Here is a 15,030-nt window from a genome sequence, read left to right on the forward strand (position 1 = left end):
TATACTCCAGCCCTTTCTTGTTCAGAGCGCTCAGGTGTCCTGATCCTGCAGACTTTTAATGATTAGTCCCACTGACATCAGTGACAGCTCATGGACTAAACATGGCAAAGTGAGTCCCTTCCTTTTTCATCCCCACTAGCGAAGATCTTCCAGTGCAGAATGAATTATTTCTTTAACAACCTACTGCTGAAAACACCTGTTACTAAACCAGAAGAAAAAGGAAGGACTGTAGGGAAGGCAAATTCCACTCACAGAGGTGAGTGCTTTAGCGTTTGGATCAGGGAACAATGGAGAAAAATTTGAGAACAGCTTTCACATTTCTCTGAATGCAGAAAGCACCTATCAAAAGAAATAAGCACCTACTGTGTTTAAGCAATTTTTATTTACGTATTTAGAGGGAAACTTCCATATCATAAGTAAAAATACTAGAGTTGAATTTTGTGTATAAAAAAAAATGTCATGGTGAGGGGTTCTCTGTGCTGGACTACAGTATTTATCATGGAAAGGGGAAGTGAGGGTATTTGCAATACACTCTCTTCCAAATTAAAAAAATAAATGCTAATTAACTGCAGTACATGTCATCATTTTTATACAGTCAAGAGAATGAAAACAAAAAGCAATTGAAAAGAATGCAACCTACAGTGGAATAAAGTCATTCGGGCAGTAGAGGCAGAATAAGACTGTTTTTTACGAAAGTTACAAAGAAACATGATACAACCAAAAAAAAGAGGGTGGGGGAATTTCTCACTAAGATTAAAAACAAAAATATATTCACTTGAACACCCTATTACTCAAACACAGAGGAAGTTTCAACCTAGTTTTTTTTTTTTCTTATACACGGGAAACACTGTTAAAGTGCTTCTTCAAGAGTTGGAAGGCACCACTGACAGTTGCCTGATACCTTGAATGCACATTGAAGAGTGAAGAAATTGTCTGGCATGATGCAAACAGTAATTGTTTATGTATTTTTATACAACTTCTCTTTAAAAAAAGCAGCGACAAGTCATTACTTCAGTGCCAAAATTTACTTCTGTTTGGTTGATTCATTCATCCAGATGAATTTCTCCCTTAGAGCTGTGTGTGGTTTTTTATACACTGTACAAAGTGGGGCAATTCTGCAGTATAGCATTTTAGATCAGACCGGTCAGCAGACTGTTTTCTAAGTTTTGTGCAGCCGATCCTGTTAAATACTCCTAAACTGTAGACAAATGGACTAATTAAATGCACTATCTTGAATAGAATACTCATCTGTGCGATGTAGAAATGGACTTGATTCCACAGAATTCAATTTGATACATAATTTCTTGTAGCAGATGTTATAACAAAATAACTTGCTTTTTGAACTACCTCACTGAGGCCATTAATGCTGTTCCTATAGTTGATTTTCTGGAGTAGGATGACACTTCATTGCTGTCCAAAGTGAGTTTGAACCTTTAAACTCTCCAGAGTTTGTTCACTTTGTTGCTTATATTATTGCACTAGCTACTAAAGTCTTTACAGCTTCCTAAATAAATCTAATTGTTCAGAGTGAAGATTCTACATTTAGATAATGAACTGTATGAAATAAATAAAATAAGGGGATTTTTCTGGTCAGAACTGCTGATATGTTGAATATCTTAATTATTTCTAATGTAAACCGTTTTGGTGCGTGTTCTTAAAAACCTAGTCATTCAGCATAAAAGTTTGACTTAAATCCATTCTTAAATGTTTTCTTCTCAAAAATGCATCAGAGAATTGTTTTAAATACAGAATCTGTGAAGCTTCTAACAAATTCATGTAAATTGTAGTACAAACATAGTTTGTAATTCAGATAATATAGACAGTTTTCTAGTGTCCATTGAAGTAAGGTCCCCAAAATGTAGTCTGTTTTGTTTCTGAATGGGAAAAAAGGCAAAACATTAAGCTGTTCCACTGGCTGAATAAGAGAACTGAGGAAAATGAGGTCTTCTCTCATTATCTACACAATCCATACTGTCATCTGCAAAGAGAAAAATAAATTTTACACACACTGAATAATGCCACCTATATTTTGATTTTAAACAGGATAGAGATTAATGATTTTCATGTCTTGGAACAAATGCATTGTAGCTTCCTCCCTACATCCCAAACTAAAAATATAGCTGAAGCTAGTAACACAAAGGCATCAAACTTAAGACCTTCCTTGACTCTCTTTATTTAATGTAAGTCACAGAAGAAGTTAATTTTCAGCACAGAGATGTAGCTGTGTTGGTGTCCATTTAACACTGGAGTTGTATGGCTGAATCCATATTCACTATACTGAATTTTCACCCCTCCACGTCTAGTGGTACAAAGTGAATGCTATGTTACCATGGAAATAAGAGTATACTTAAAATAAAAAAGCACATTAGCCATTATGCAACAAGTATTTGTTAATATACATGATGTGTGTGCGTATGCATTTCAAATCTATGAATATTGCTGGTTGGAAATTTTCCAGCAGAATGTTTTTCTGTTGGAAAATGCCAATCAGTTGAAAATGAAATGTTTTGTGGAAACTTGTCAGTTTGAACATTATTTCGCTTGGAAAAGAGCTAGTGCAAAGTGTTCTGACATTTTCAGAATGAAGCATTGTGCTTTATTATTTTGAAACAACTTTTTTAATTTTTATATCAGTTTTTGCAAAATGTCAAAATTAGAACAAAACTTTCTGATTTTACAAAACTAAACATTTCAACTGACCTGAAATTAATTTTTTTTCAGAATTTCATTTTGTAAGATATTTCATATATTTTGTTTTAGTTCCATTTCAGAACAGAAACCAAATTTTGAACTGTCAGAACTCCCGACGACAAAAAATCCAGCTTCTACTCAGTTCTGTTTATGACGTTCTATGCCTGTGAAAGGCACTAGACTGGAATTCTCTAGTTAACTGTGGAATGGGTACACACTTCCCCAAAACACTAGACTGGAGAGACCACCAGTAGGGGTTGAGAGGGCAATTCTGTTTCTATGCCCAGTCAATAGTTTCTGGCATTTACGAGGACAGGGATGCAGACCACCAGATCGAATCACATAGCTCACTGAGCACCCACTGGATAACAACTTTATGGTACTATCAATTAGAGATGGGCCCAGGGTGAAAAATTCAGTTCCAGATTTGTAAACATCCTAAAGCTGGAGCTTGGATTTTGGTATGGACCATCATTGCCGACATCCCAGATTTGAATAGGCAAATTAACAGTGAAAAGCCCCATATCAGTTTACTAACACCATGATCAAGTATAATCATACAGTTTAATTACTGTATATGAAGAAACCCACATGAATCTGAACGGACATTTCTTTGATCTTTTCTATAAGGCCAGATAACACTACTGATTATCATCTTGGAGTGGGTCTAAAAGGAAAGTGAGACATATTTAGAAAAAACTTTACCTTGGCCAGGTGGAGTGATTGTAATCATCTGTGCTGTAAATTCTTCATCAAAATACCTTGTGTCTGTTTCAGATGTAACTTGTGGTTTAAATGGAGGTATAAGCTGAAAGACACAAAAACACGGCAAGCTTATAGTTTACTGAAATACATTCTTTATAGGTTGGCTTTGAATTTCAGCTATAAACCACAGTGACTTTTCCTATACTGCTAGTAAAATCCTGGCTCATAGGAAAGAAACATATACAATACAAAATGTGCATTTCCTGTTTATGGGATGTGAAAGGCTGTTTCTTAATCGTGTTTGCAGTAGAAAGAGTTGTGAGCTGTTGATGCTACTTCAAGCAATAAATAAATAGCTGACATTTACAGTTAAGAAATTAATAATCTGTTTTTTAAAAATAACATACAAACTCCAGGCCTTATCCGCTCTGCTTGAGACATGGGAGAGGAGCAAAAGGAGCAGAGAGTCTGCCTAATTGCCCAAAATTGTTCAGGGGGAGGGGAGCTGTACAGTGGCATCACAGCTCCCTTGTAGTCATATCCCATGGAAACAACTTGATATAAACTCTGCACTTGTGGAGCTCTGAAGGTTTAAGGGAAACTGGCATGGTCAGTGGAGAGCTTCTCACATTGCATCCTTCTCTAGCTAAACCATGAGCAGCACTCGTAAGACCCTACGCTGTGCTGTTAAACTCTCTTGGGTGTGAGGGGTAGAAGTCAGCCCCATGTGAGCAGGGAGTCTAGCAGCAGGACTCTAAGTAACTGAGCTGCTTCAGTGGGATGGGAGAGGAGGGAGCGTGGGAAGCAGCACATCCACCATGTTGGTCTTATGCAGATGCAGTGTTCCAAAGGATTGTGTAACGTACAGTTTTAGAAGGCAGTGTATCTCGTAGGCAAATCTTGTTCTGTTTCCCACTGCATGATACAGCAGAAACTTAGTGTGAAGTCACATTCTGGAGCCCTTCCACAGAGGACATGATGTTGGGCATCAATTCACCCACCACTGGGGATAAATCTGGCAGTCGTAATAGCAACTACACTAGGCAACAAAACAATTGGGGAATGGGATCAAGAAAGCATACTGTATCCCACTGAAACTGCAGGGAAAAGGTCAGCTAGGCAGAACATTAAATCACTCAGGCCTGGTCTACAATTAAAAGATAGATCTACATAGCTATGGTGCTCAGGGGCATGAAAAATCCACACCATGAGCGCTGTAGCTATGCTGACCTAGTCGCTGGCGGAGGCACAACAAGGTCAAACAATATAAGGACGGCCACACTGGGTCAGACCAACGGTCCATCTAGCAGATCATCCTGTCTTCTGACAGTGGCGAATGCCAGGTGCTTCATACAGAATCAACAGAACAGGCAATCATCAAATGATCCGTCTCCTGTCGTCCAGTTCCAGCATCTGGCAGTCAGAGGCTTAGGGACACCCAGAGCATGGGGTCGTATCCCTGACCATCTTGGCTAATAGCCTTTGATGGACTTATCCTCCATCAACTTGTCTAATTCTTTTTTGAACCCAATTATAATTATGGCCTTCACAACATCCCCTAGCAAAGAGTTCCACAGGTTGACTCTGAGTTATGTGAAGTACTACTTCCTTTTGTTTGTTTTAAACCTGCTGCCTATTAATTCCATTGGGTGACCCCTGGTCTCTGTGTTATGCGAAAGGGGAAATTGCTACTGCAATACATACAATCAATAATATCAGGCTCCTTTAATTTTATTTCAGATTTGATTTAAAATTAAAGACAAAAATATGATCCACAGAGACAGATCCTGGTGATACTTCAAAAGAAAAATCCTGTGAGGTTTAGAACCAACAATTCAACATTATGGGAAGTGAAAATACAACTGTTTTAAAAATGGCCCTTATTATAAATACCTACTACAGTTACAAGATGCAAACAATGTACATATTGTAAGCCTAAATTTTAAAAACTAACTAGTCATTTTGGGTGTCCAATGATACCTTGAATGAATCTGAGGATCAGATAAGTACTCAGCAGTTTCAGAAATTCAGGCCCCTTTAAGAAGTCTCAATCATAGGACTGGAAGGGATCTTGAGAGGTCATCTAGTCCAGTCCCCTGCACTCATGGCAGGACTAAGTATTATCTAGACCATTCCTGACAGATGTTTGTCTAACCTGCTCTTAAAAATCTCCAATGATGGAGATTCCACAACCTCCCTAGGCAATTTATTCCAGTGCTTAACCACCCTGAAAGGAAGTTTTTCCTAATGTCTAACCTAAGCCTCCCTTGCTGTAATTTAAGCCCATTGCTTCTTGTCCTCTCCTCAGAGGTTAAGAACAACAATTTTTCTCCCTCCTCCTTGTAACCACCTTTTATGTACTTGAAAACTGTTATGTCCCCTCTCAGTCTTCCCTTCTCCAGACTAAACAAACCCAATTTTTTCAATCTTCCCTCATAGGTCATGCTTTCTAGACCTTTAATCATTTTTGTTGCTCTTCCTCTGGACTTTCTCCAATCTGTCCGCATCTTTCCTGAAATGTGATGCCCAGAACTGAACACAATACTCCAGTTTTTAATAGATTGGCACTATATGCCCTTTTCCAGTCATCTGGAATATCTCCCATCGTCCATGACTTTTCAAAGATAATCACTAATGGCTCAGATAGCTCAGATATCAATGTTAAGTACCCCAAATTATTGGACACTATTGGAAATGCAGGCTATATAGTTTATATGTTATTCGAGGTACAATAGAAGGGAGCTCCATTTCATAAAATGATAATCCTATTCTCAAGTGATTCCAACCAGTATATCTTTTTATGAAGATAAACATCCTTTCTCCCCGATACTGAACCCCCAATATTCTGATCATCCATAAGGCAGTTTCTCCTCCGTCTAAGCAATAGCTTGGCCCTTTCTGCGTGTTCGTTCTATCCATAACCCATTTACCTAATGGTGGTTTTGGCACATGTGCTGCTCCCAGTCACTCTCTAAATTGTCTGCGGCACTGAGTCTCAGAATGCGTGAGTGATTAAGGACTCGGGCACTGCAGCAGAAACCTAAACTCTATGCTAGAGAATGACTGGGAACCACAGAAGGAAATAGAAAACAACTATAAGAAGTGTTCTAGATTATTTTTTACAAAATATTTGTAAAATACAATCTAAGACAAGGTAAATTGCACCTACAAAATGAGGGAAATATTTTTGTATATGGTCAGATTTGGATTATTGAACTGGGAGGAGAATTGGGAGACTGTAGCAAGAAGCTGTTAGGTTAGTTTATTAAGTGGATTTGTCATGTTACTGAACAGCTCTCACTGCAGTAGCTCAGCAGACTATGGTTGAAATGTGCCACTTGTAGCGTAATGCTGCTGCATGCCAGCATGAGCTATGTGGACTTAAGCTGCTTACTAGCCAAGAGAAACTGGTGAGAAGATGCAATTAAAATATCAATGTTTACATGGAGTTTGTGGAAGGATGAAGTATTGCCTAGTTAAAATGCAGCCTTCTCCAAGGACAAATGGCAAAGATTTTCAGCAGGGATATTCTGATAAAGATTTTAAAATTTCTGTGACTAGACAAACTCAGTCACACCAAACTCCCTGTTCAAAGCAAGGTCGTGTCTCCCAGGCTTAATTACACAGAAAATGTCCTTGTTCATACAAAACCTCAATTATGTAAACTTATTCAACATTTCCCAATGACACTGGGGAACCATGTCTGTCCCAGAGATTCATGTAGGCTAATAGAATATCACCCCATAGTGAGTGAAATATGCTATCACTTTCAGAATGCCCTCCAGACCACTTAAACCTGCCTCTCTGGCCTGCGCAGAGCGGGTATTTCTACAGCAGATAATGTCTTAGATCCAATTTCTGATTTGCCTGCTTGCTAGAAATGGGCCGAAGAGGCTGGGTTTTGGTTTTGCAAAGACTATGTCAGAGGTAGTCTTGATCCAGGCACTATTTTCTCCAAGGCAGCTAATGTCTGGAGGGACTGGAAAAAGGATTGAAGTTTTGGCCCATCACCACTCTCTATAACCTTCATGAAGATCAGATTAAAAACAATATTCTTTACACTGAATTGTGTAAACTTTGCAATCAGAATGCTGGCATGCAGAAGCCCAACACCTGATACATCTACTGCAGACATTCTACATGTGGCAGTCTCCGTTGAGATCTGTTCTTAAAAGGGATATTGTCAAGGCTAGTAGACCTAAAATCAGACCTTCCAGACAGCTCTTTGTTTCCTGGCAGATGCGCAAAAGGCAAATAAATGACTTGCTATCCCTCCAATTTTTTGGCTGCCTTAGTCTGGTGAGCAGACAGGGTATGGAATATACACAACTCCTATTCTCTCAAGAATTGAGATACTTGTAAATTTCAGAACTCTGCCTTCTGACAAGAACAGGGCAGGCAGAATGAGAGGCGCCCAGTAAAACATGCATGTGTGATCATGAATGAATACAGTTCTAGGGTTTGTTTTCCACTTGCCCAGCAGAGAAGTTCGAGTTCTGTCAGTTACAAGCCTTTCTTTAGGGAAAAAGACAGATCTTCCAGGAGCAGAAGGGAAGAGTTATATTGTAAGTATTAAAATGTGTATATAATACAACAGTTTAAAATTTTAGATGGCAACCTGGACGGTGTCCTTTAAAAGGATCCGTGTATGCTGAATGATGCATAGGTATTCAAGTGTGAAGCGTACAATGCTGAATTATTTCATCAGTATTCAGATGCATCTCTCTCCCTTCTGTGAAATGATATAAAGGGGCAATCATTTTTCCTAATACAAGAGTTTTCTAGTATTAGGAACGTGCGTGTCATATTACACTTTGCTGTATCTATTGCGTTCTCCAGGGGACTATTCAACATCTTCATAACTTTATCAACAAGGAGAGAGAGAAGTTTTGGAAGGAGAAGACAGGGTACCCTTTGTACTCCAAATACAATAGGAAAGTCAACAATGTTAATCTCTATTGGTATGATATGGAAACTGCTAACATATTATGATGTTAGTTATACTAAAAGGAATCCAACAGCTAAAACCCTGAGCAGATCATCCATTTCTATTAATTAGAGACTTTCAGGTTAAAAAGAAAATATTAATTATGCCTATTGGGGCCCAAAGTTGGCTTTAGCACTTTCCAAAACCAAGGGAAGATATGACTCTTGCCTCCTAATTAAATTAGCTCTGATATGATGCAGGGAAAACAAGACAGTACGGAGGGCAAAGTGGGATAACATGAATAAGATCACACAGTTACTCAACAACAGCTAGTACATGGCATGATGAAGTAGTTTCTCTTTTTATCACTAAATAGATAGCTGAGTTCCATGTGAGTGTCATGACAAAAGTGTTTGTGAAGAGGGACTTGAATGAGTGGAGGGTAATGCTCGGAAGAGGTAATGAGGGCAACGTGGAAAATGGCTCTAAGATAATGGAGGAGGAAGTGCTTGAGGTCGACATCACTGACGGAGTAGTGGTTATGCCAGTCACATAGCAGCAGGTCAGTCTCTCCGATTCTAGGGGCTCCCGTTAGAGAACATGGGGGCGGGGCTTCAGAAAAGTAGGTGACAAACCACGAATTCTGATACGTAAAATTGTCCTTCCCTTCTTTGTCACAAACCCCTTATTAGAACTCGACTACTTTAAAAAAATCCAAGTTTGACATCTCTGTGTTTATGCTATTTGTCTGATCTAGTTTATTTGCATTATTCAAACAGAGAGAAATGCAACAAGCAAAAAACAGTTTCACTATTATTTCTGGTTAGTTTCATGTTCAGATTCTCAGGCACTGGTTCAATGAGCCAGTTTCTGGGCTTCAAGCATCTTAGGGGTATATCACTGGTTAAAGAGAAAATTGTTTCAACTAGAATTAAAACAAAATACATTGTAGGGGACCACCTTAAACATATTCAGTTTCTCCACAAACCCACTTGACATCAGAGGAATTATTATAAGTACCTTTTTCTCATATACGTCTTGCCAAACAATGCCAGAAAAAAATTTGTGTTGCATAATCTCCTTTGCGTCATCAGAACCACCACCTAACCTGTTTTGGGGCAAAAAAAATAAAAAATTAAAAATTAAAAAATGAACACTTGAGCATATGTAGTTTTCAAATAAGGTTATTACTGAGAAGTGAGGAAGTCATGGGTTATATGGTTAAGTAACTAACAGTTTATCAGTTTCAGGTCTGAGAATGAGGCTTTACCTTGATGCATTTGTTTCATGTACTAAGACTCAGGAATACTGTTTGTTTGTCCATTTCAGACTTCAATATGCTTCCAAAATCTCTAGTGGAACTATTTAAGAGACAAATTATTGTTACGGAAAAAGATGCATCTAAAATTTGTGCTTGAAAAGATCTGACCTCAAAATGAAGTTCTATTATGTGACTTTAAAAGTGGGCTTCTCTTGCGCAACATACCTGCTCTAATTCATATTTGTTTTAGTGGCAAAAGTAAGTTATTACTTTTAGCATGCAGAGCTTGTGAATGCCTATGGGAGAGTGAGCTGGATTCTAGTTCTTCTTGTGCATTAAGTTTTACTGTGTTTCAGTGAGAGGTCCAATCAGTTACACCTGGCAACTAGGAAAAGGGAATGAGGTTTGCTCAGGTGTAAATTAAGGCTAAAATCTGAAAATAATGGGAGTTATATCATAGAAATGAAGAAAGGCAGAATTTGACCTGCACAACCCTAATCATTTGTTGGAAGCATAACTTACAGGCCAACAAAAAACTCTCTTTGTGGAAATATATATGATATGATTCATAGATTCCAAGGCCAGAAGGGACCACTGTGATCATCTGATCGACCTCCTGTATAATACAGGTCATAGCACGTCCCCAAAATAATTCCTAGATCAGATCTTTTCGAAAAACATCCAGTCTTGATTAAAAAATTGCCAGTAATGGGGAATGCACCACGACCCTTGGTAAATTGTTCCAGTGATTAATTACTCTCACTGTTAAGAAGCTGTTATGGAAGATAATGAAACACAAACATAGAACCCCATGTTGCCATTTTAGTCAACTTTCGGAGAAGAGCTGAAGCTTAAAAATACGTTTTGTAACAAGAGTTGAGTGAGCCCTGACTGAGCTAGCCAGCCTTCCTTCTAACTCGGTTACAAGGAGTAGTCACTTCTCAGGGTGCTGGGATCTTTTCTTGGAAGCCCAACTGATCTTAACGACACAACGTTTTTTAAAAAAACTGAATTATGAAACCTGATGTAAACGTAAATTATAAGATGACACTTTGTGCTATAACAACACAAATAAATAACATTATCAAGTTGTACACAAACAGTACCCTCCTTCCTGGAGTCAGAGAAACACAATGGGTTTTCTATTGATTTAAATTATATCGAGATGGGGCACTTTTATTATGATAGTCTTCACACAGACATGACCCAACATAATTACAAGTATAAATTAAAACAATTTAGTTATTTTTGTTCCAGTTAACGTGTAGAGAAGCCCTGAGTCAACAGGAATTTGAAATTTATTATATGGGTAAAATGCTCTCTCTTAAAGACTGAGCCACATTATCCAAACAATACAAAAAGCATGTTCTTCTGGAGCAACGCGCACAGAGATCAACAGGCTTCTCGCTCACCTATCACCTTCAGACAGGTGATAGATGAAATTCACAGATATTAAGGCTGGAAGGTACCATTACAAGTATTATGATCATCTAGTCTGACCTCCTGCATATGGCGCCCATCGCCATAATTTCTGAGCACCTCATGAACTTTAATGTATTTATCCTCCCAAACACCCCTATGTGGTAGGGAACTACTATTGTCCCCATTTTACAGATGAGAAGCTGAGCCACAGAGTGGCTAAGTGACTTGCCCAGTCACACAGGAAATCTGGTAGAGCAAGGAACTGAACTCACTACAACAAGTCCCAGGCTAGCACCTCACCACTAGGCCACACTTGCCCTTATAACACAAGCCACAACACAATTTCACTCTGCAATCCTTGCAATCCTAACTATGTGTATAAATTAGACTATAAAAGCAATACACCATTAAAAGTGTATAAAAGCAATACATCATTACAAAGATTAAATGAAAACAGATACCTAGAAGCACCAAGACGTTCAGAAAAACCTATAGTCTAAAATCAGAGTGAATAAAAATCAATGATTTAAAAAAAATCAGACTTTTTTAAAATTTAAATTGGATTTTTTTTTTGATAAAATGCTTTTTGAGGAAAAAACCTAAAGATAAAGATACATTATAGCTCAAAGATATCTCATAATGGAATAGGGGTTATAAATTCTAATTCTGCAGTATGAGACAATATATTCATGTAATGTTTAAGAAAAGTTTTGTAAATGAGTTCCAATAGTTCATGGATTAGGGACCCAATTTTATTCAGTTCCAGAGGCTTCTGTATAGATTATTTAGGTCAATCTTTCTATCTACCCAATGGGACTCAGTGCTCAGTCTAGAAGATAACATCAGAGATGCTTAGTTTTGCAGGATCTTCAGGTTGGTAAACTTTTTTATTTCATACTTCTTTGTTAAGGACTGCCTGTCTTCCTTCTGGACTATTCTTGAATTCTTATGTTTGAGCAAAAAATATAGTTGTTACTCTATGGTACTTCCAGAAACAGCCATAGATAAGTTTGTGATAAGAAACAGCAGATTACAAAAAGAGGTAATTGATGAAAAAATTGCCCCATTTGTTTATGCAACAAACTCTCCTTTCCGTATGATTGAGAACCCACACTTCATAAACATAGTTCAGTCATTAAGACCAGGATACAGTCCACTCAACAGAGAAGACGTCGCAGGCAAATTTCTGGATAAAGTTTATGAAAGAGAAATTGAGCAGTGTGCAAAAGGTCTAGAGGGTGAAATTGTTAACCTGAGTCTTGATGGCTGGAGCAATGTCCACAATGATCCTGTTGTATGGGCTTGTGTGACAACAGAAGAAGGGAATTTCTTCCTTACAGAAACAATTGATACATCAGGAAATGCACACACAGCAGAATACTTAACAAAAAGTAGCAGTAAAAGCTGTAACAAACTGTGAAAAAAATTATAATGTCTAGTACACAGTTTGGTCACAGACAATGCTGCGTATCCAAGATGAGAAGAAATTTAGAAGAGAGTCCCAAACCTTAACTGCTGAAGAAGAGGAGGTGACTAAGACATGGACATCCAGTAATCATCCATCCATAATGCCAACTATAATAAACTTCAGAGCTAAGGGTGACCAAAGAAAGTCACACCAGTGAACTGGTGGAAGTCACTCTGGTCTAAATGGCCGTCATTACTGAGTGCTAAACATTTGTTTGTTTTTGTTTGCTTCCACCTAAGTTCAAGGACTTTTATTTTGTGCTTCAACCTAAGTTCAAAAGAGAAAAGTCATCATTAAGAAGCTGCTTAGGAAAACTATGAAACGTGCATTCTCTGAACTTATAAAACTGCATGCAGCCTGAAAGTTATTTTAATGATCTGACTGCAAGTATCTGTGCTCCAGAAGTGAAAGACAGCCAGCTATCATTCTGAAGAGAAACCAAGTGCAAATACAGTAATCATTCTGCATACCTAAAAATCACTGACAGGGTTATAATTAGGGCCCTACCAATTTCACAGTGGTGAAAAATGTGTCATGGACCATGAAATAAGCCCTTCTCTGTGAAATCTGATCTCCCTCTTGCTGCTGGGAGTGCCCCAATCAGGGGGGTCTTAGCTGCTTGTCCCAGCTGGGCTGGGGAGGGAGAGGACTTGTCCTTTCACTGGCATGGCAGCTCAGGGTGGAGAAAGGGGAAGATCAGACCCACTTCCAGGTACCTTCTGGATTGGGACCCCCAAGGTTACAACACCTAAAATTTCAGACAAACAGCTGAAAACGTGAAACTGACCAATTTTAAAACCCTCTGATTGTGAATTTGTTAGGGCTCTAGTTATAAAGAAACACAATAAAAATGCTTGCTGAATCATAGATAGGCAGTGTCATCTCAGTTAACCCATCAATATAAGTGTTTAAACAATGTTGAGCACCCATTTCCATTCACAGCTTTAAAAAAAATATAGTACTAGTTCTTCAGTTTAACAATCTCAACTCTACTGCAGCATGGTTCTGATCCAGAAAAGCATTTAAGCATGTACTTAACTTTAAACTTGTGAGTAATCCCACTGATAGTGAGCTTGTGCTTAAATCCTTCTGGGACAAAACCACACAAGATGGGATACAATGAGACTATCATCATCTGGAAGGTCTTTTATACCATTAACCACTAGGTTCTTGATTGTCTTCTGCTGGTTGCTCATTTTGGGTCTTCCCCAGTTACATTTTATCTAGCAGACTCTTAAATCACTTTATTCTCCAGTTGGTCTCCACTTACTTCCAGTAAATACTGTTATGCTAAAATATTTAGAAACTCCAAAATCTCCAGCACAATATTTTAATATTCCTCTGCAGGGCTTTCAAGACATAACTCATTGTTATTAAAATCCTTATCAGTCACCACAATAGATATTCCCTAAGGTCCACCTTGCGTATAGGAAGATCTAATTATTGCTAGCAGTAGGCTGATGTATGTGTTAAATGGCACACTTTGTTCCTTCCAAATGCTCTTCATTTCACTTGAATGCTGCAGAGAATGACATTTTGGCAGTAGGCTCACATTTTCCAAATACTGTGGAACCCAAGGGGCAGAATTCCTTCCATTTCCAGTTTGTATTGTTGCTAGAATCCACTGCTTCACAAGTGTCTCCAATTCCTATGTAGTCCCAAATCAACACTAACTTAAGCCACTTTTCATTACGAGGTCTTAAAGTGTGATCCCTCTGACTTTATGATAAAGACCACATCTTCAATACACCTAAGATTACAGAATCTGCTTCCTTCAATTCAAATTCTACCATTCCAACCCTGAAAAGCACTCTACACATACTGGTTAAACAAATGCATTAAACACACTGAAGCGCTGTGGAACTCTTTTGTCTACCTTTTAACAGACAAGGCAGGTAAGGTAATAAGGCAGGTAAGGTAATATCTTTTACTGGACCAACTTCTGTTGGTGAGAGGGACAAGTTTTTGAGTTACATAGAGATTTTTTTCAGGTCTGGGAAAGGAGCATCACGGCTAAATACAAGATCAAACAGATAGTTTAGCATAAGTAGTTAGAATATGTGGGAAGAGACCATTCAAGGGAAAGTGGGTTACGGATTGTTGTAATAAGCCACAATGTGGTCTAGATGAAATAACTATAAGATGGGCGCACAACTGTTTGGAGGGGGGAAACCCTCCCGCCCACCATACTCAATGAGTAGTTATCAAAGGTTCACTGTCAAACTAGAAGGGCATATCTAGTGGGATCCCTGAGAAGTCAGTCCTGGGTCTGGTACTATTCAATATTTTCATTAATGACTCAGATAATGGAATGGAGAGTATGCTTATAAAATTTCCAGACGACACCGAGCGAGGAGGGGTTGCAAGCACTTTGGAGTACAGGATTAGAATTCAAAACAACCTTAACGAATTGGAGAATTGGTGTGAAATCAACAAGATGAGATTCAATAAAGACAGGTGCAAATTACTACACTTAGGAAGGAAAAAATCAAATGCACAAATACAAAATGGGGAATAACTGGCTAGGTGGCAGTACTGCAGAAAAAGATCTAGGGG

At 38.3% G+C, this 15,030-nt stretch overlaps 1 protein-coding gene across 5 annotated transcripts in view; it reads right to left on the reverse strand.

Moving 5' to 3' along the window:
- Window positions 1-363: 363 nt before the first annotated feature.
- The window catches only part of AKT1 (AKT serine/threonine kinase 1), a 112,592-nt gene continuing 97,925 nt past the window's right edge, over window positions 364-15,030 (reverse strand). For all 5 annotated transcript variants that reach the window (XM_050954182.1, XM_050954186.1, XM_050954185.1 and 2 more), the window contains 3 exons: window positions 9,344-9,431; window positions 3,397-3,499; window positions 364-1,978 (listed from right to left, as the gene is read on the reverse strand). In XM_050954182.1, coding sequence (XP_050810139.1) covers window positions 1,899-1,978; window positions 3,397-3,499; window positions 9,344-9,431 — 271 coding nt within the window. In that variant the 3' untranslated portion in view covers window positions 364-1,898. The remainder of the gene's footprint in view (window positions 1,979-3,396; window positions 3,500-9,343; window positions 9,432-15,030) is intronic.

This window comes from Gopherus flavomarginatus, chromosome 5 (genome assembly GCF_025201925.1).
Source record: "Gopherus flavomarginatus isolate rGopFla2 chromosome 5, rGopFla2.mat.asm, whole genome shotgun sequence".
Lineage (NCBI taxonomy): Eukaryota > Metazoa > Chordata > Testudines > Testudinidae > Gopherus > Gopherus flavomarginatus.